A 22,126-nucleotide genomic window follows, 5' to 3' on the forward strand; every position below is an offset into this window, starting at 1 on the left:
TGAAAAAAGTTTCTAGCTTGGTATAAAAAGTAATTTTCCACCTTTGTGACATCTTTACATTTCATCCCTTTATAGGGGCTTAAAGTATTAATACTTAAAGTTGTGAATTATTAGTGCTGTGGAGCGTGACGCTTGAATGCAGGCGGTTGTAGCACCAACTCGCGGCAAGGCTTCAACTTCCGCTACTTCAAGTCATTGAACTGGACCTTTTTGTTTCTGCGTTTGTGACCTTTTGAACTTTTAATACAATCATCTAACAAATAATATGGCTTCCTGTGTGCTCTACTTTTGGTGAGTGAAAGCTAGTATTTTATTTGTCTGTTACTTAATAACTAGCAGCTTATCTGTGTGTCTAGCTAGCATTAGCTGATAACTTAACATACAGCTTATCACCCAAATACAGTCCAAAACCAGTGAGAGATGCCATTGTTCATCTTTATATACATGTTGTATCATTAAGGCACGGCCAGTTCAGTGTCAGAAATGAAAGGAGTAACTTTGCTAGGACCAGTGAAGAGAGGTTAATATGCAATGTCAATTGTTCTGAAAAACTCTTAACTGACAAAATCAACTGTACTCCGTCACACGATGTTCCACAGACATCTTCTCTCATTTTCTTTGCAAAATGACTGTATTATTAGTAAGACAGGCATTGAAAACATAAAAGGGAAAGCACTGTGCAAAACAACAGGTACTGGAAACTTGGACCTTATCTGAATATGTGTGTCCATGATAAAACTGAAATCGTGGCTTCATTTGCATGTATTTCATGCTAGTCTAGCTTTGTAGAGCTGTGAAAAGACGTCTTTGGGGAGCTCAAGGCACCCGAGACAAATGGAAAGAGTTAGAAAGGGAAGACAAAGTGTTACATCCCATCTCAAGAAAACTGTTAAAGTGCTTAATCTAACAGATGGGCTCAGTGCTACAAATAGCCTTTACTGACTTTAGGCCAACTTCTACACCCAATCTCTTTCTACTATAACAACACTGGCTTTTACAGACACACACACAATGACAGTAGGACCTCTTACTCGCCCTCCCTCCTTCCTGCCTTTTTGCTCAACTCCTTTGCAATCTTTTGCTCCTTTGTGCATCTTTTCAAAATCCCTTTACCCTAAAACTAACCCAACTCACCCTTGGTGCGGATCCACAGCGATGGCTCGTGGCTCGTTCAGCTCGGTGGTTATGAGCATTTTCCTTTTCCTGCCATCTCCCGTAGCGACAGATATGCTCTTATTGCCTGAGTCCGTCCAGTAGATGTTCTTGTGGACCCAGTCGACAGCAAGGCCCTCCGGGGAGTGGAGCGAATCGATGAGCGTCACCTGCTGTGATGAGTCACTGGCCTTGTTGATGTAAGCGCTGGTGGGCGGATGGAAAGGAAATGTATCAGTAAGTAATCTGGAAATTATAAAAGCCTAATCCATCACAGAGGTGCTGGCACGATGGATTTACTACCGTCTGGCTTCCTTTCCTTGGGAGGAATGACTTGATTGTGAGTGGCTTAGATATCTTGTTGGGAACATAGATTCTTCACTCTATTCAGGTGTGAGGGGCACCCAATCCTGACACCTTTATAACAACTTCAGCCTTCACACCAAACACAGCCTCCCAGGGAGAATGAGTCTGTCTTTTTCTATCAGCACCACATGCCTATATCTCCCCTTTAACCGAGTGTCCCTTTCTTGTCTTCAGTTTCTTTGATTTTCCTCCTCCGTCCACTTACTCTGTCAACTCTTCTATCCCCATTCCCCACTGACATTTCCTTTACTGGTGAAAAATGTTAAAACTTAATAGATTACTGCCTCGACAATATATGAATGCAAGAGCAAGATGGAAGAAAAAATGCTTGATAAAAGGTTGGGACAAGCAATGTCCCAAGTTGCACAGTGCCTTCACATTTTAGCAACGCCTACAGGAGTAAGAGGAGACGGGAGGTGCATCTTAACTAAAGAAGAAGGTTGACTGGTAGTCAGAGCTTGGAGATGCTCACTGTTACATTTTGCCAACCCAAATGTCTTCATCTTTACAGTCAGGTGAGTGTGGGATGTTATTGTGTGTGTGATAGATAATCTATGGGTTCTCAAGAGTGCCTCAGGGTTTGCAACATGGATCCAACGCCACACTGTTTCACCCTCGAGGGTAAAACGGCTCAAGCATTGTGGACATGAAGGAAACCCATCGTGTTATTGATGCAGCATGCAGCTACTGAACTCTACTGAAAACGCCAGAACAAAAATTACATTTGACACAAATTCAATTTGAAACAATTTTCTTTTGCATTACATTCTGTTCTTTGATACTGAGTAATCGCGAGTTCCACTAAAACATATTTTCTGTTTAATCTCTTGTTCAATTTCTCCAATATTTAATTTTTTACGAACACAGCAGATATAAAAATTCAACACGTCAGGTTTTCATGATGTATAAAAATGAAGAAAATGAGATCAAGGTAAACGATTTAAGAAAATCATTTCCACCTTTAAAGTTTAACCTGCACAATTCACAGTCACTCTTCAATTCTATTTGGGTGGGGGACAATCACTGAAAAACTTACTATTACCTGGCTGCACAAATGTGCGCAGCCTTAGACTAAAATACTGTTAAATACCTCTTTTGATTTTACTACACCGTTCAGTCTTTTTGGCTAGGAGTTTGCCACAGCACTGAGTCTCTTGATTTGGCAATACTTAACAGTCTTCTTTGCAAAAGTACCACAAATCATCGTCAGGTCACCCCACAGGTTTTGATTTGGATTCAGGTCTAAGTCTTTCCAAAACTTTAATCATCAGGTGAAGACATTCTTTTGTAGAATTGGATGATTTGGGTCATTGTTGTGCTAAAGGGTGAAATTCCTCATCATTTTCATCTAGCAGCTGCTTTAAGTTTTTGTGCCAAATTGGTATCAGTATTGGAACTGCTCATATTTCCGTCCATTTTGAGTAAAACACAATGTATTTTATGGTATATTTTACAGCTTGGACATTCTTGTGTACCCTTCTCCTGACTGATACCTTTAAATCATGAGATCTCTTTAACGCTTTATAAGCTCTTTCTGGACCATGGCTTTTAATTTATGCATGTCACATTAAAAATGGACAAAGTTCTGAAGTCATTTTTCTTGGGGTCATATTTTCTCAACATCACAAATCCAGATATTTTGACAGTGCTATGAAGATGTTTTATATCCACTTTATATTCTTTTACTCACTCTAATTTCACTATGTCCTTAATTTGAGTTAGAAAATCTTCACATAGACTTAGGTTGAACAGGTTGGTGGGCTGAACAGAGGCTTCGGGCACAGTGAAGAATAAGACAGAGACAGATGAGTCCAAGTCCACTGAGCAGATTGCATGTTTAATTGGTTGAACCATTGTTTGCAACAGACATCTCCATCATTGGGAGAAGGTAACAAGTCATCGACCCGTGGCATGCTAATCACTATGAATTAGTCTGGAAAACCACATTATCACATTGAGGGTGAATGAGTAGTGCAGACTTTAATAAGCCTAACTATTTCGTATATCACCTTATCAGGGAACAAAACAAAATAAATAAAAAAAAACCCACAATTTACTGATAGTAGTCCAACCTAATAAGCTCCGATTTCTAATTTCATCTCTACCTGGGGTTAAGATCTGTCACCAAGGCAACTTGGACAATTTGCTTACATATATTCTACTGTGGCGTTACAGGAGAAAAGAAAACATATGGTAATGTCAAAAAGAGCAGATATTCTAAACAGCAGGAAAACTTGATTCTGATGCTATGCACTTGGGTGCAAGTGCAGAAGATTTTGCTTTGAAAGATTAGAGAAAAGAAAACACCATCAAGGACAACGCCAAGTAGATTAAGCTGTATAACTTCCCTTGCTGTTTGCTACTTAAAGCAACTTTTGATATGTGAGTTTATTTACGGCATCGAAAAATAGGCTTCGCTGTGAAAAATGAGTTCATTTGTCCGTTCCCTGTCACAAGCCCTTGACTGTGTTACCAAGTTTGTGTGGGAGAATGTCTGCGTGTGAATGTGTGTGTATGGAGATGAATAATGGCAGCGATTATTGAGGCAGTGAAATTAGTGAGAGCATATGGCTCAGCTGAGATGATAGAAAGCCCCTCCCACAACCTGTCAGCCATCAGGGTGACACAAACACACACACAAATGTATGTGCAAAGCTATGATATGTGCACACACACAGACTCACACAGTGTGTGTGAAGGACAAACAGGTGCGGCTGACTCACTACCAGAAGGTGTGACAGGTTGAAGCACACAAGATGGATGGATAGAGGAGAAAGATAATGAACATGTTGGCTGAAGAATGACAAAAGTGAGTTATCTAACTTTAAGGTCCTGCGTCTATACAGTGGCTTTCATCGTTTTATATGGGCTTCCTCTGCCTTTATAGACAGAATATATACACATCATTAACAGCATTTCAATAATTACACTGAAATATACAATTATAGATCATTTTTCTGTCGATTAAACAGAATGATCCAGCAAAATCTAGTGCGTTTTCAGTTCTGTGTAGCAGTACCTGATAGGGTTAAATAAATAATTTAAAAAATAAATATAACTTGTCATTGTGTGTGCGTGCTGTATGTGTGTGTACCTGTATATTTTCTGATGATACAGATCACACCAGAACATCTTGTTGGTGGACACGTCCACATCCAGGGCCACGGCATTCTTCAGTGTAGGGACCACTTGTGTGTACTCACTCTTCAGCAGGTGAATACGACGGATTTCATGACGGTTAGTGAACAGCAGGTACGGACTCTTTCCTGTTGGAAAAGGAAAGATGTTTATGTTACCATCAATGAAACCACTGGACAGAGAAGTTATACAGAACAGCTCATCTGCCCTGTAACCCACTGCTGTGACTCTAAATTAGGAACCTACCAAATATGGGCCGTTTGTACTGCTTTTGCTCTTGGTATGTCACAGGGAAATATTTGTTACCCTTGCAAAATACCTGTACGTGAAAGCTGAACTTGTGAATCTGTACTGTTATAGGCATTTGCAGCTAGACTGCTGACTAGAACCGAAAGTATGAGCACATCACTCCAGTCCTGGCCTCTCTGCATTGGCATCGTGCCTCATTTTAGAATTCAGTTTATGATTGTTTGATCAAGGCTCTTAATGGGCGGCCCCTAGCTTGTATTACCAGTCTTATTCATTTATATTCACCAATATTTCCCAGTCTCACAGACCCACTGGTGAAGGCCTCTTACTGTACATGTCTCAAGGTCATGCCTCAAGCAAAGAGGTGACAGAGCCTTTGCAGTCGTTGCTCCACAGTTTTCAAATCTACACAATCACACGAAAGCCGAAGTTCTGATAGGACTCTATGCAGTCCTCTGAGAAACTAAGTACTCTTCATGATTCAGTAGCTTGTAGAATCACCTTCGCAATAACTTGAAGCTACTGAAGAACTTTGGTTGACTGTTCACAACGTTGGTTGAGTTTTGGCAGGATGATGCATAACTCGGGTGTAGGTCTGGATGACCTTAATTGGACCTTTGCAACACCTTCATTCTTTTCTTTTTCATTCTGTTATAGATTTGCTGCTGTGTTTGACATCATTGTCTTGTAGCATGACTGAATTTGGGTAAAGCTTTAGCTGTCAGTCAGATGGCCTCATATTTGATTCTAAAATACTTTGGTATACAGCATCGTGCTTGACAGTTGGTATGAAGTGTTTGTGTTGATTATGTCGTGTTTGGGTTTTGCCAAACGTGGGGCTGTGCATTATGGCCAAACATTTCCACTTTGTTCTCATCTGTCCACAGGACATGGTTCCAGAAGTCTTGTGGTTTCCTCAGATGAACTCTGTAAAGCTAAGGTGTGTTTGCCGCTGTCTTTCTTAAGAGAAGAGGCTATCGCCACACTTGTTCAATCTTTTTGTGGCATCATGAACTGTCATGAACTTTGACATTTAACACCCTAATAGGGTTTTTTAAAGTCTGAGATGTAGCTCTTGGGGTTTTAAGCAATTTCTCTGGGCATTGCATGGCCTGACCTTAAGAGGAATTTATTGGGACGCCCATTCCTGGGAACATTGTGACATTTTGTTAACACACATACATACAAAATAGGCTGTTCTAGTGTTTCCCTTTGCTATTCTTCACCAGTCTAATAACCTACATACTGTTGTGTACAAAGATACCGTGGGTAGTGCTGAGTGTTTAGCCTTATTCCCAAAAGGGAACATAATGTAAGCCAACTGTACTCTTGTTTTGCATTTGTACTATTTAGGTCTTTAAAGCATGTATTTTTGATGATGTGAACATAAATTATGTATCCAAACAACCCCTTTAAAATAATAATGTTTCCCATCTACACACAGATTTTAGAACAACATCATATTATTGAGTGAGTTTTTCACACAATTATGCACAACAGGGAAAATGATGTATGTGGTATGATTCAGTCCACATGGAAAACACACACCCCTTTTTAAAGACTATTGTTTTGGAATAAACATGCAAGTGTGGTGTCCTACTGTTGGAAAAAGTTACATTACTCTTGTTAGTGAAGTGACCCAACAAGAGCCATGCCACAGTCTATTTTAAGTACAACAGTGCATTGCTGGGGTTTTTTTTCAGGGGCATTCAGGATGTGGCGTTCGCTGGCACATTAGTTACCTGGTAGCGGACACACTTCAGCTGACTGAAGGTGAGGATGGCTCAAGCATTTGAATAATTCTAGGTAGGTGACAAGGTCAACTCTAGCACACAGAGATACCTTAGTTTGTGAGCATGGGAGCATTGCTGTGACATCTATATTTTTGTCATCAAGCACTTTCAACCTAAAATACAAGAAATGTAGTCCTGGACTCTCACTACAGTGCAGCTAATAAGACATCAATGTTTCTTTTAATTTAGCAGCACTGATGTGTCCTGGATTGCCACTCCCATTACATTTTCCAGCACGTTTTTTCACGTTTGTTCTCTGTCCTAGCTGTCACGTCATCTTTATTCTCCACTGTCCACAAAAATCAAAACAGCATTCAAACAAGACAAAGCCGGCCGGAAGCAACGTTCGAGCGTGCACAGACAGCACAAACTCCTACTTTCACACAGACTCAACCGTGCTTTGACAGGTTTCCTCAGCCCTGGTTTATTACAGGCCACTGCACAAGGAGAAAATATTACAGTTCTACTACTGCTAGGATCCAATCATTTTTCTCTTACTGCTGGTTTGTAATCATCAATTTCCCCTGCTGAGAGGGCGAGTGAGCGAGAAAGCGAGAGAGAGACAAAGGAACAGGCAAGCGCAAGTAAATCTGACAAATGCAGGTAAAGTCAGGGAGAAAAGATCATTAAGAGGATGTAATTAAGGAAGGACGAAGGAAAAAGCCATCAACAAAACAAGTGAAAACATGGGAAAGTGGGAAAAAGAGAGAGAAAAGTAAGAACATTTTGAAGCCTGTATAATGAGGACATGGATAACTCCGACATGTCTTTCATCAATCCCCACAGACTCACTTTTTCACGACAATATCTCTTATCCCTCATCGGTGTTGTCACAGCAATATGTCCTTCTGAAGTTTATTTTTTTTAAAAAGAAAAAAAGAAGCTGAGTCACTGTTTTCCAAAAGGCCCCAGCACTACAGATGTCATCAAAAAGTGCAAGATTATCTCTTCTACAAGATACTGCAAAGCTACAGTCAGCTATCTGAACAGCAACATGGTTCCGTAAATATATTTTAATCTGCAGTGCTCGTTCAGGGCTGCTCTGCCCCATCAGCCAATTAAGATAAAGCTGCAAAAGGATAAGTGCAGCCTGGGAAACACTGTTAGATGCTGCAGGAGCACTGATTTCCAGGTGTTTATGTTGTGAGCTTCACAAAGTAAGAGGTAAATAAAAAAAGAAATCCCCCCCAAAAAAAGACAGACAGAAAGGTCAGAAATAATGGTGAGAAATTCTGCAGGCTGACAACGATGTTTAGCTGCAGCTTTTGTGAACTGGCCAGCACTAGAGGAGGTAAATAGGATGATGGTATGTCTGGAAAAATGCACGCACGTCAAGGTCAGAAGTGCTTGTTAAGACTTGTTGTTAAGACTTACAAACCGTGCTACATAATGACGAACAGATGCGACAGCGGAGAACAGAAATGAACTTCCCATCGACAGCTGTGTCAAAAGTCATTCAACTTTCCTGTCATTCGTTAACACAAAGCCGCTTACATAACACTTTGTTATTCTTGTGGTTAAAGGCCACATGTGCTTATATTTTATATTTTATTTATATTTTATATATAAAAAATTGTCGGTGCCTGGACTTTCATGATGAGAACACTGATGTGCTTAATAGATCAGTTAAAGTAGGAGAATAAAGATGTGTAAATTTGAACCTTAATTCTGGTTTAATTTGACCAGTTTTCTTCCAGACAAACAGAATTAAATGCTAAATAACATCATAATTGAAGACAAGACACAACTTTTGATGAGTTTTGACATTATTCAGCAACATTTTTGGTCCTGTGGCAAAATCTTCTGACAATGGGGGGAAAAAGAATTTGTCCAGTCCTTTAAAACCTTTCTGAGAAGTGTGTAATCAAACTGTCAAGAAAGGTACAAATTGTTCTCAGCTCTGAGGTGAAGCCTGCAGTACACTACAGATGAGAGAGATGACGAGACACAAGTGAACGAAACAAGAGAACAGAAAAATAACACAACACTTTGGACCAAAGGCAGTTTGTAACTTTCCTCTGCATCACTGCCGCAGCCTGTCGTGCATTTATCGAGTGTACCTGTTATGTAGTCCCACAGCTGTTACACCCTTCGCCATTGTATTCATTTATATTTCTTTTAATTTCACAGACTTTAATTGAAGTATTTTAAATAGGGTTTTTTTTAATACAGCCAATAAGCCTGTGTTAATTAGTACGAAGTTAATTTTATTGTTACAACTTAGATTTGCTAATTGTAGTGAACAAGTGACAAACTCCGGAGGATAAAATATCAAATTCAATTCAGTTTTATTTATAGCTCCGGCAGAACCAGGGAGGGACAGCCGTCTGCCATGACTGGCCTAATTTGCAAGTATGCACGCATGTATGGTTCACCCCGTCAGTGTGTACATCCTGCTTTGCTGCCATTAGCTAAAAACGTGACTATCTGGTCAATTTCCTGGATTCTGCCATATAATGCTCACACACACAGAGCTGAGAAAAGAAGTCACATCATGACTCCAGCCTGAGATGTTACTTTGAATTAGCACTGCTGGTGTAACACTTGTGTATTACTCTGAAATGAATCTGCAGAGACAGAAAGCGCATTCTAGGATTATAAATGAAACGCAGTTACTGTACACCAAACACATCGTAGCGTTTTCACAATTACCTACACAGACTCAACTCACAGCAACAGCATATCTAAAAATGGACTTATATGCAACTTTAATAACCTTCAGATGATATGAGTATGACAGCTTCTGAACTTCAATATGTGCATATGATATTGGCACCGGGTTCGTTTCCTATCTCATCGCAGAACGTGACATTCCTCCTAACCAGTCAGTCGCAGGGGAATTGCATTTGTGTAGAAATCATGACGTGACTCCTCAAAATAACTACTTATGCGCTGTGTACATGTACGGTGATTTCTGTTGCTGCGCACGTGCGAGTCTAGAAATGAGTTCATAAGCAAAATGAAGCTTCATTAAATCCAAATTACCTCAGCTTCACAAAACAGGCATCCCTGTACTTATGGTCCCAACCCGATTTGTTCCTCTGAATAAACAATCCTCAACTTAAACAGGAATCCATCCAGTCACATTTCAGACTTCTTTTTTTGTCTCCTTTGGCTATGCTATGTAATGATGAACAGTATGTATACACGAGCAGAGAAATAAGTCATATACCGCGTAAGTATCTATCTCATTTCTCTTCTGCTTCTCCATGCTGCCATCTTATAAATGGCCTGGCCTCCAATAAGGATGTTTGGTCTACCTAACAGTAATAAAGATTCCCACACAGAGACACAAAGCAATCAATGCTGTTTTTTATGCCACTTAGGTTAGAAGTGAAGGTCTGTTTTCTGCTTTAAGCACTCATTATCAGACCAGTTTACCCTGTAATGACTTAACCTCAGACCGTAATTACTAATAACACTCCTTTCTCTCTCGCCGAAAAGTAATTTGCTGTGTAAGTCAATCAGTTAAAAGTTCCATTCTCAATGTATGTAAATAGAGAGTAGAAAGGAATTAACATCACCAGAACATGAGGTAATTTCTAGCCTAGAAATATAATGTATACATATTTTAAATCGTTAGCACATGTAGCAAGATAGCAGGTACCTATCCGTAAAAGTTAAAATTGAAAACTAAAATTGCATATTTAGAAGTTTGTTTGTTTTTTTGTAAAGGCAATCCCTTAATGTCTTCATATGGCTCAGATGTACGGTGGCCCTGAGAGGCAAAACAGACTGCAACTTAAGAAAACACCAGCAATAAGAAAAACGCTGCAAAGGCACACAAAACACAACAGAAATAGGAAACATGAAAACAGAAATAGGAAAAAGCTGATTTCCAAACGCACAAGAGAAGTGTTTCTGTGATCTTGCCTCCAGTATTGGGAAGTGTTTCTGGGGAGACAATACCCCGACGGACCAGTTGCAGGAACCCAAAACATGGTAGGCGTGTTTTATCATGATTCATATAATACTGATGACGGATTATTAGGCTAATAGTTAGACTAACACACTTACCTCTCATCTTTTCTTTCCTCACAAAACCAATAGATCCTCCACTTCTGTCTCCCAGCGCAGTTCTTAGCATATTTTGGTTCCTGCAACTGGTCCGTCGGGTTATTGTCTCCCCAGAAACACTTCCCTTGTGTTTTTTCCTATTTCCGTTGTGTTTTGTGTGCTTTTGCAACGTTTTTCTTACTGCTGGTGTTTTCTTAAGTTGTAGTCCGTTTGACTCTCAGGGCCACCGTACAGATGCAACTTTGCATGTTCACTTCTTTGAATATTCATGCATATATAAGAGATGCATACTAGCCACCCACGTCTGCTTCTGTGTCTCTACTCTAAATAAGTTGCAATATTGGACTAATTCGGCCATGCCTCAGCCATCCGTGTTTGAGCTGTTAACTGATTTTGGAAAATAGGAAGAAGAAGAAAAGTGAACTTTACAGTGGCAACATAGGCAACATGTTGTTCTGGTTTGTTCAGTCAGGCTAGTCACCTACTGTGTTGCCTGCTTATTTCACCGATATGTCTTCGAACACAGAAACAACACATCGTAGGGACATGCTAATAAGGTTAAAAACTTGAAAGCATGCACTGTTAACACATTCTAGACCAGGGGTCGGCAACTCCAGGCCTTGAGTAACGGTGTCCTGCAGGACTAGATGTGTCCTTAGTCAATTACAGCTGATTCAAATTGCTAAATGACCTCCTCAACATGTCTTGAAGTTCTCCAGAGGCCTGGTTATGAACTAACCATTTAATTCAGGTGTGCTGACCCAGGGTGATATCTAAAGTGCAGGACAACAGCACTTGAGGCCTGGAGTTGCCTACCCCTGTTCTAGACCGTCTGTTTCCTGTACTTCTTAAAGTAAAATATATAGAAACATTATCTGCAGGTACTTAAAGGCTTGGTAACCACAGGATTGTTATCTTTAAGGTCAGCTCTAACAGACTGAAAACTGTGCGAACTGATTAGAAGAACCCAAATTGTGCTTTCAAACAAGTCTCATGTATACCTAATGGGCTCATGTACAGTTGTGTTTTGAATAGCATTAAGGAAGACTTCTTTTCAGTTGCAAACTTGCCAAGTGCAGCTTAGAGGACAAGATTTTATTTTCATTCAAACTGCTGTTCAGTGTATTTGCTGTAGCCAACAATGGGTAGAGACCCTGCCTGTGTCCTGCATTGAGTGGGCAGACCTTTTCCCCAAATAACACCCTTCCCTTAACACTCTGGGGAGAGCAAAAGCAGCTGGCTGCAAACTTTCATTAGTGAGAGCTGCAGAAAAAAGATGGCAAATATTTATCTTTGCACAGATTGCTGTGCAAGAACTGCACACAAAGCAATACTCTCCTTTCACGGAGTGCCACTGTGTGAGAACTGCGTAGGATGTGACTGGGTAGTCGGCGCTAGAGTCGGAGCGCCGTTGCTGAATATGTGAGAGTTGGTTTCTATGTGTGATTCCTCATATGTATGTGCGACTGTATTTTGGTGGGAGCTTCCATCAATGACAGTGTGTGTATTCACTTCCAAAAATGTGTGTGTGATAAATGCCCTACCTACGGCTTTGCAGGTCTTAGAGGCAGGGTCCATCTCATAACCTTCATAGCACTCACACTTGTAATCCCCTTTGTAGTTGATGCAGATCTGACTGCAGGCATCTGGGTTCTCACATTCGTCTATGTCTGCAGAGAGAAACATGGCACAAAGACATAAAGATCAAGACACACACAGTCCTATTTGTCTGGAGACTGAGACATAAAAGAGCTAATATTTTCTGTTTCTAGCATGTTAACAACCTTTCTCAGCAGGATCCTCACTTCAAAAAAAAAGAGAGATCTTTTGTTGAGAAATTTGAATGTTGTAACACTAATATTTTTGAGAAACAGACTAACACTGTTTTAACTGGATAATAGAAATGATGTTAAACACGTTTGTATATGGAAACAGCTTAAACCAAATAAATTAGGAAAAATGGAAAATCTGACATTTCTGAACGCATTCAGGGTCATATTTAAAGCTACAGGTCAAGGTCCTCCAAGGTCAGCGTAACCAGAATCTGGGGACAAAGGGGATGAACCTCCCAATACTGGAGGCAAGATCACTGAAGTAGTTAAACAACTCCACGGTGGAAGGTCCCCAGGGTGGATGAGACTGGACTCGAGTTTGTAAGCCTCTGGATGTTCTGAACTGTTTCAACTGACATACCTCTGCAAAATTGGATAGAACTTGGGGAGAGTGCCTCTAGACTGCCCTCTAGGATGGTGGTTCCCCTCTTCAAGAAAGGGCACCAGAGGGTATGTTACAACTTCAGGGGGATCCGATTTTCTCAGCCTACCTAGGATGGTCTGTGCTGGGATACTGGAGAGGAGAGTCCATCCAGTAGTCGGCCCCTAACTTAAGGAGAAACAATGCAGCTTTTGTCCTGGTTGTGGAACACGGGACAAGCTCTGCATCCCATTAAGCATATTTAAGGGGACGTGGGATTTTGCTCAACTATTGTCTTATTAACTTAGAGAGGGCATTCAATGGCATTGCTTGCTGTGTCCGCAGGGGCTGCTTCTGGAGTATGTGGTATTAGCCCCTTTGTTAAGGGCTATCTGGTCCCTGTACAACTGTAATGAGAGCTTGAGTCACATAGCTAGCAGTAAGTTGAACTGATTCTCGGTTTCTAGAGCTGAACTTTGTTTCCGCATCATTTCACAAGCCATTTACAAGCAAAATAATCAGAAACCAAATGCTAACAATTCCAAAACTCCCATTTTCAGCGATCCCGGACAAGCCCCCTCTTGGTCCCCTAAAAAGGTCCAGTGGTTGAGGGAAAGTAACAAAGGTGTCCGGGTTGAAAAAAGGAGGCAGAGAGGCAAAATGATTACATTAACAGATTTTATTAATGTTTCTATTAATAACTAAACTAAAAGAGACAGACCAGCCACTATTACCTTTTGAAGAAAGAAAACAACAAAACTCAGGTGATCATCACTAAACTAAAAATAAGTCAAAGGGGGTTAGTACCAAAACACACTCCTCTCCACAGAGTAGGAGCAATAGACCACCATACTCACAGCTCACCAGCAACAACCCAACAAAGCTCTCTCTGGCCCTAGAGCTCAATTTTCTCTGGATTTAAGCATTCTTAATTGCTGATGGGAGTCAGCCGTACAAAAACGGTGGCACCAAAGGCAGGAGATATGGCAGGACACATCCAAACAAGAACGATTTCAGGAGGAGGTCCTGCTAGGGCTGTAACAATGGGTGGGCGGACCCATTAGGTAATCAGTGAAAATGTAATTAGTACTGAATAGGGAGTAGCAGTTTTTGTGAACTGATGTTTTGTTGTTTTGTTCTTCTGTACATCATTTATCTGTTTTTTATGGTGGAACACTTTCTGATCATCAGCATCCCAACATTTTACAAATGCCTCATCTTACATTCTGGACCTGGCAACCTCGCTAAGGAGACTGGTTGTTAAAATAACTTATTCATGCTCCCAAATCCAGAATGTCTGCATGCAATTAATAACTTGCAACATGCATAAAAGACAAGCTTTAGATGAGGCAGTTTACTCCAGAGTGCTAACCCCATTTTTTGCATTTAAGTTAGTTATCATACTAGATTTTTGTCTCAACCGGGTAAAGCAAATGCAACTAATCTTAAACAGCAGTGTTTAATGAATCATGTTAATGTTTTCCTTGGACCTGAAAATGGCCATAGTTAAAAGTACCCTCGAACAAAACAACCACAGAATAGCACAGATAAAGTTCAGCTGATTAATGTCACTGCCCTTTGGTCGTGCTTCTCTGGACCAAGGTATGAGGAGCTCTGCTGCACTTTTTTTTCTCTTTACCTCCACACGTCTTTTTATCCAGGAGTTTGTAGCCAGAGGGGCAGTCACACTCATAACCAATTCTCTGGTCCTTGCAGATGTGGGAGCAGCCACCGTTGTTGTCTGCACACTCATTCAGGCCTGCAGAGACAGAGTGGCAGCAGAGGAAAGGGCAGGGATGGCAGAGAGGAAACAGTGAAAAATAAAACAAAGAGTTGAGTATTGTTCCAATAAATTCCAGCAGGTTTTTAGACAGAATAACTTTGGCAACACAAGAACAAGATGGACAGGAAGACAATCCCACGGGTTGGTCTGTATGGACAGTTTAAATCATCCTGCCAGTAAAGATATTTTTGTCCTGTCTGTATACATCAACAATTCAAGTTTGTGTGTGATTCTTGTGTGCTCTACTACCGGTAGTCTTAGCTAGTAGTTCCTGGAACGGATCCATTTTCCAACAGGAACCTTTGCTTATCCCAGGTGCTACTGCACTATATTGCCTATTGTAACACAAGCACGTGCTCTCCTTCATCCTCTAATCCAATTCTCTCCATTTCCTCTGTTTTTTTTTTCCTTTTAACAGAACATATTGGACTGAGTCATCCTTCCTTTCCCTTTTGTATCAGTTTCTGTGCCTCCATTTATCCCTTTTTTTCTTTCAACTACCCTCCAGGGAGTGAAGAGGGATCTCTGCAGAAAGCTAAAGCTGGTACTTCATTACCGGTTTACATTAAAGATTTAAGCTTCAAGGCTACAGGTACTGCTGTGAGACTAAGACACTACTAGAGATAGAAAAAGAGAGGCAGCAAGACATTAAGGGAGACTCACAGGAAGAGGAAAAGAGTAGTATGGACTTTCACAGATTTGCATTTAATCAAAATTAGACTGGTAATTTATAGTAGAACGGAACAGCAACTGAGTATCAGCCTTATTTTAAACTAAAATAAGGCAAAAACATGAAAACCTGCTTAAAGCAGTTTAAGCAGGTTGTAGCAGAAGCACTAGAAAACAAAAAACAAAGTATGTGGACACTCATATCCATATTTCTATTCTCTTGTAATGTTGTATAGTTTGTACTGAGGTTTAGTTAAAATCTTTGAAAATCACATAAACTATAATGACTATAGCATGGGTAAAACATGCAGGTGGCTGGCAGGAGGTTCTTTTCAGATACCAATAAACTCTTTCTAACATCTTAATTCTAGCGCCAGACAGACACTGAACTGTATGAGATGATGTCTGCAGCAATGTTGGAGTAAAATTCTTATATTTCTGTGTCTATACACATCGATTTATGGATCAATTTGTGGATCGATGTACATAGACACACATATACACAGAATGAGTGAGTAAGATTCAGAGTTTTACTAAATACCAAAAATAATCCGGCAATGTCATTCACAAATAAGATAAAGCTATATTACTGCTAATAAGTGATATTACTGTGTAGGCTCGGCTTAACTCAGCGCCATCTTCTTGGCTGTGATGTGTGCTAACTTCCAGTTCACAGATCATCATATTTAATTCTTATCATGGGAATCATGGCAGATTCTTCTCTCACCCCAACCGGTCGCGGCAGATGGCCGCCCCTCCCTGAGCCAGGTTCTGCCGGAGGTTTCTTCCAGTTTTCCTTCCCACTGTCGCCAAAGTGCTTGCTCGTAAGGGGTCATATGACTGTTGGGTTTTTATCTGTATGTATTATTTGTAGGGTCTACCTTACAATATAAAGCCTTGACTGTTGCTGTGATTTTGCGCCGTAAAAATAAAATCGAATTGAATATATCCATCAGCTGTGAGGTTAGAGGAGGATGCAAAGGCAGTGCGCACACATATAATTTTATACTGACACAACAGATGTCAGCCCACTCCAATTCAGAGAGGCTATGGGTCAAGTGCAGCGTCTCTTAATAACCTCAGACACTTTAACGTGTACATAAAGTAAAATCTCAGGCTTCAATTCCCTTTGTTTCATTAATTTGATACGATTCTATTAATAAGTATACTTTTCTCAGCCGCTTACATCTGATTGCGGATGAACTGCACTGCTTGTGGTGTCAAATGTGTGACCAAAGCTGAGGAAGCAGTAATTATCTGTGCTGTTTGGATAATCTCTGTGGATAATCTACGTTATGGGTAACGTAGTCGTGTCACGCTCTCTCGGCTAAGATCGCACCGGAGGGCAGAGTCGTTTGGGTCTTTCATCATAACAAGGTAGTTGAGAAATATCCTGATTTACTCAGCCTTGATCAAATGAATCTCCTTTACATAGAGAAGAGTGACCACCCACATTTGAACAAGCTAATGTTCTCACATTAATGTGTGTGTGTGTAAAGAAACACGAAGAATCTTACCACACTCCACAGGTTCATCTGACCAGTCCTTGCAGTCTTTCACGTTATCGCACACCTTGCTGCTGTCGATACACTCCCCGTTCTTACAGCGGAACTTTTTGGGCCCGTCGCATTTTGTAACTGTAGTGAAGACATCAGATGACTTAAAAGCCTAGACTCTTAGCAAGTGTTTTAATCACATTGAGCACCAAATTAGTGTTTGGCAACACAATAATTCAACCCTACTGTGATGAAAGCCTCTGGCGCGTCAGATTTTGTAGAGTACAAGATTCTAATGCAGATACAGTAAATGTCAGCAAAGCAATGCTGTCGATGTTTCTTGTGGTCTGTGGAGATAATTAGCCCAAAGGTTGACTCTTTTGACTCTCAGTGAGAAGCTTTAGGCAAAGCTTGATCATTAAATTGCTTAGTTCTATAAATAAGACAGGCTACAGGGAGTTAAGTGGAGGTTAACAAATGTTTGTCGCTATTCTAATTAGGGAAGCTTACTGAGAAAGACATATCATATGTATGGTAACTAATAGTAAACACAAGCTCAAAAAAAGAGAAAGGCTTCATGGATAACATATGCATTATACGGTTTGAACTACAGATGAGCCAGAGGCAGCTGAGCTCCCATCAAAGAGGCCCTTTAACTCTCTTGAAAGTAGAAGCTAAATAAAATGTAGAAGAGTAGCAGATGTGACATCCAGTGCCTATTAAATGCACGAAGCAACTCAGCTGCTACATATCTGTTCTGTGCAAGTTATACGCAGCTGAGTTGTTACAGTAAATAAAAATATCGCTGTAGCTTCTTTGCAATTCTTTGAATCATCACCTCCGTCTTCGACCACTCAGGAGATTTAAGTGGAGGGAACACAGGGGAGATTTAAGGCAGTGGAGATTCACAGCCTCTTATCCTCCCATGCCTCTAAGCCTATCTTTTGGTGGACATTTTTCTGATTAAAGTTTCTCATGGGGCCGAACTCACCAGAGAGGCCAACTGTGCTACTCTTCGTTATAGCTCCTGTGAAGCTAGTTCAAAGTATTAAAGTTGTAATTGGCCACTTTTTTTTTTGAGTAAATGAAGTTAAAGAAAGGAGGCAGAAGCGAGAAGCAGAAGTCCTGAAAACATAAACTGAAACTTTAAATAAAATCTGGAATTTTGACTCTGCATTTAGAAGAAAAGCCAACATTATTGGGAGGAAAACAAAATAGAACAATATGTTCTTCTAATAATAATCGGGATGTTTGCTTGTTTCATGGCCGTCCTCCTTTTCCGTACTCGCGAGACGCTTACCGTTGACACAACCTGCTTCATCACTGTAGTCCGGACAGTCGTGAACTTTATTACACTGCTTGGTGCCGTGAATACAGGAGCCATCGCCACACTGGAACTCATCAGGTCTGCACGTAAGCAGTGCTGAGGAACACAAAACACACAGAGTTAAGAATTAGCTGAGTATTCCCATTAGTCTAATCCACGAAAAGACAATGATAAAGTTCCACAATGAAAATTCAGAGCATTTTAAATTGTTCACAAAGTCAAATTCAGCCCTTTTCCTCTCAAATTGCATTCCAGTATTCAGCTCTAATCTATCATACGCACCTCTTGATAGGGCATAAATCCTCATAAACTGCTATGCCGAAAAGAAAAGCATTCATGTATTCATCCAGCATCTGAAGCAAACCCACATCTAGTGACCTATTGAGAAGGTGTGTGCATGTAAATGTGCATATAGACATTTGTGCTTGCTCTAACGTGGAGGGACGGTTTATTTAACTCATTTGTCTTTTTAACTGGCTATTTAATTATTCATGTGTTGTGTTTTGGACTGGCTCCGCCAACGGAGCAGAGGCAGACATGATCAATGACTGTGGAGCCGATAAAAAACACACGGCAGACAATCTTCGCATCAGGAAATATGGTATTAACACAGCCACACACAACGGTTTGGGCACATTTGGGTTTTCGGGCTCACAGAGGCATTATTAAATGAGCAAAATTAAATGCAAGCTTGCAGCAGGACATGTGAATGCCAGGAAAAGGGGAAGCTGAGACATACTTTGAAACACTCAGACAAAAAATAAATAAAATAAAGACAAACAGATGTTCATGCTAAAGCCTGGACCATCGCAAAATGTGCCGATTCCTTCATCCAAATTATTGGGATGTTAGCTCAGCTAATAATGATAAATCCCCGGGATGAATAGTTATAATAATGGATTGCCATCTGCGGAAACGTTGACAGGACGGAAAGAAGGAAAGTTGCGATACGATGTGACCATTTCAAATCAAATCAAATCAAATCACTTTTTATTGTCACATCACATGTGCAGGCACACTGGCACAGCACATGCGAGTGAAATTCTTGTGTGCGAGCCCCACAAGCAACAGAGATGTGCAAACACAACAACACAAACGAGCAAAATACAAGAATGGCCAACCTGAAACTAATAAATATATGTACAATATATAATAGTGTATGCATTTCTGGATGTGTATACTAAATATTTTCCTACGTGTGTGTGTGTGTGTGTGTGTGTGTGTGTATACACATTTTTACAAATTAAATAGTAAAAAAATAAAATAATAATAATAATAATAATAAAATATATAAAATATACAGAGTTGAATATGTGCAAAACAAGTGGCATTTATATACAGTGTGGAGTGCATAATGTCTCATTTCCATTAACCTTCTGTCACTCTGCTCACAGTCGCTTGTCTCGGTGTGTCCGCGAAGAAGCTCGAGGTTATTGAGACAGATGTTTCGAATAAGATGGCAAATGATACGTAAGGAGCGCGTGTGTGGGAATGAGCAGAGCCTGATGGAAACGAGGCGAACGAGGAAAGAACAAACTGGAGGTATAGTATGCAGTTATTGTCACAATCCTCATTTACACTGAAACGGTGCTAAGCTGTCTTCTATGTTCTCGTTTAAATTGCCATCCCTCCATTCTCTTCTGCTTAACCTTATCACGGTCGCTGTGGGGGCTTCAGCCTATCCCAGTTATCACGGGGTGAGATGCAGGGTACACCCAGGACAGATTCCCTTTTTTTTTTTGGTTAATAGAGAGATTTTTGGTCTATTTTTAAATGTTTTTTAGGCAGTTAGCAACCGTTTGAAATGTTTTGGAAAAGATATCAGTTGGTAGCAAGGATATTTACGTTAATTATTTTAGGAAAATAGTCTGTTTTAATAAAATATACTCTAAGCTGTCGGCTGTTCTGTTTACATGTTTAGTGAATTTTATTTTCAGCTTCCAATTCTCCAAGCTAGCAGTTAATAACTCAGTGAATAATGCATTGAACTTCCAAACAAAGCCGGTGTTAGCATTAGCTAATCAAGTCAAAGCTCTCATTAAAACATGCTCAGGTCCAGTCAAAGAGACTAAAGTGGGTCTGATTGAAACACCAATATCAAGGTCATAGTTCTCAAACCAATACATGACATATCATCGTCCATGTTTGACTTTTATTTACATTTATGGCTGAGACAAGTCATGATTATACTCCGCTGTGGAGACATGAAGGGTTAGTAGTCATTTCCTGTTATATATATTTCCTTTAGGTCTTTTGTGGTGCATGCATAGTTGGTGCACACTCGTGTCAATTCTCCACAGACAACTCTGCACAATAACACGCACAGGCAGGCACACGGGCATCCTCAAAGATCGATGCTCAAAGTCTGATAATGAAATTTGTGTCATTCAGACCTGAGTGGATTTTAGCATACCTGCAGAAAGCAGATTCGAGGCTTTAGAGTGAAGTTTCGACCATGTCACAGATTTAGACATTGTTGTCAAAATATAACCACATAAAAGTGACCAATCGTGTAGTGCTTACCTACATAATTATTCCAATCTCGTAAAAGACGACTCCACAGACCCATGTAATTCTGTCTGGAGTGCAGCAGCCATTAATTTAAGGATAAGGAGGGTGTGTACTGTGATAAAGGGCAAGCCGTGATCTAAACACTGAAACAACATGTACTCTGTGATTTCTGCTTTATTTTTTGTACTAACACCTTATTATTGTGGGTGCATGTGTGTGTTAGAGCTTGCACCTGGCTGCGCGTGCGGCTGCGCACTGTGCTTGTATCATGTCTTATGTGTGAAGTTGCTGTCATCTCTCTAAGTGGTGTGTGGGCATGTGAAGAGGAGACCACATGGGGGTCACGCTTGATGAAGGACCTTCACCTTACACAGGCTCAGATGGGTTTGTCTCTTCTTGCACAGGTCACATGGTTGCATGGCAACACATTTGTGGATCGTCACGATAAAATTAGAATTGATCTTCCTTTAGTCATTTGGTGACACATTTGTCACACAGTCTTTGTTCAGAGCAGAGCCGGTCTTCAAAGCATAGTCCTCCAGTACATTTAAGCTGCTGCTCTACAAAACAACTGATTACTTTTTGGTATCCATCCGTAACTTTCATTAAAGGCGATAGTTGGCATTAGCTTCAAGTAAAGATAAATGACACAATATCCAAAAGTACTAATACAAACCATTCATCCTAATTTCTAAAATTAATAAAACTGGATTCTTTAGGCTGATCAGTTACTTCACTACCACTCTCCTCAGACTGATCAGAGTTGAATTGTGCCCGTTGTTATGGAATAATCAAAGATAATTTAAAAAGATGTTTTGATTAAGGAGCATGCCAGTGGTGTGACTCGTTCCTATGTTTTCTAATTGCTTTGAACAACAATAAAGCGAACGGCACAGGGGGAGCACATGGTGGCAAAAAGAAAAAAGCTGACTTACGACAGTTTGCTTCATCTGATTTATCCTTGCAGTCGGGGTCGCCGTCACACTTCCAGTTCAAATGGACACACTCGCCGCTCCCGCACTGGAACTCGCTCACCAGACAGCGGGGTTTCTGGGGCTCCGTCCTCCGGCTGCAGCGCTCCATGGACTCGTCTGACTTGTCCTTGCAGTCGGGGTCGCCGTCACAGCTCCACAGGGCAGGGATGCACTCCGAGTCGTTGCAGCGGAATTCATGCTGCCCACAGGTGGGAGCCGAACATTTCTCCTCATCGCTGGCGTCCCCGCAGTCGTCGTCTCCGTCACACACAAAGATCGGTGCCACACATTTCCCGTTACGACACTGGAAGTCTTTGGAGGGGCAGGCCTTGCCATCTGCAGGAGGAAAAGTACATTAAATTATAATTGTATATGTATTTTATTTAATTCTCATTGATTATTATAACCTGTAATATTTAGCAAATTAATATCAGTCTAATAATTACAGAATATCTTTA

At 40.6% G+C, this 22,126-nt stretch overlaps 1 protein-coding gene across 4 annotated transcripts in view; it reads right to left on the bottom strand.

Annotated features, from left to right (window-relative positions):
• The window catches only part of lrp8 (low density lipoprotein receptor-related protein 8, apolipoprotein e receptor), a 174,534-nt gene that overhangs the window by 24,240 nt on the left and 128,168 nt on the right, over nucleotides 1-22,126 (bottom strand). For 3 of the 4 annotated variants that reach the window (XM_085386765.1, XM_085386764.1, XM_085386766.1), the window contains exons 5-11: nucleotides 21,630-22,004; nucleotides 18,157-18,279; nucleotides 16,878-16,997; nucleotides 14,548-14,667; nucleotides 12,260-12,385; nucleotides 4,613-4,784; nucleotides 1,135-1,359 (exon numbers count right to left, since the gene is read on the bottom strand). In XM_085386765.1, the coding sequence (XP_085242891.1) occupies nucleotides 1,135-1,359; nucleotides 4,613-4,784; nucleotides 12,260-12,385; nucleotides 14,548-14,667; nucleotides 16,878-16,997; nucleotides 18,157-18,279; nucleotides 21,630-22,004 (1,261 nt within the window). The remainder of the gene's footprint in view (nucleotides 1-1,134; nucleotides 1,360-4,612; nucleotides 4,785-12,259; nucleotides 12,386-14,547; nucleotides 14,668-16,877; nucleotides 16,998-18,156; nucleotides 18,280-21,629; nucleotides 22,005-22,126) is intronic. The other variant, XM_085386767.1, reaches the window with a different exon arrangement.

The sequence above is a fragment of the Rhamphochromis longiceps genome, linkage group LG17 (genome assembly GCF_057381845.1).
Source record: "Rhamphochromis longiceps isolate RC_006_pf linkage group LG17, R_longiceps_female_GT1.1, whole genome shotgun sequence".
NCBI classification, from domain to species: Eukaryota; Metazoa; Chordata; class Actinopteri; order Cichliformes; family Cichlidae; genus Rhamphochromis; species Rhamphochromis longiceps.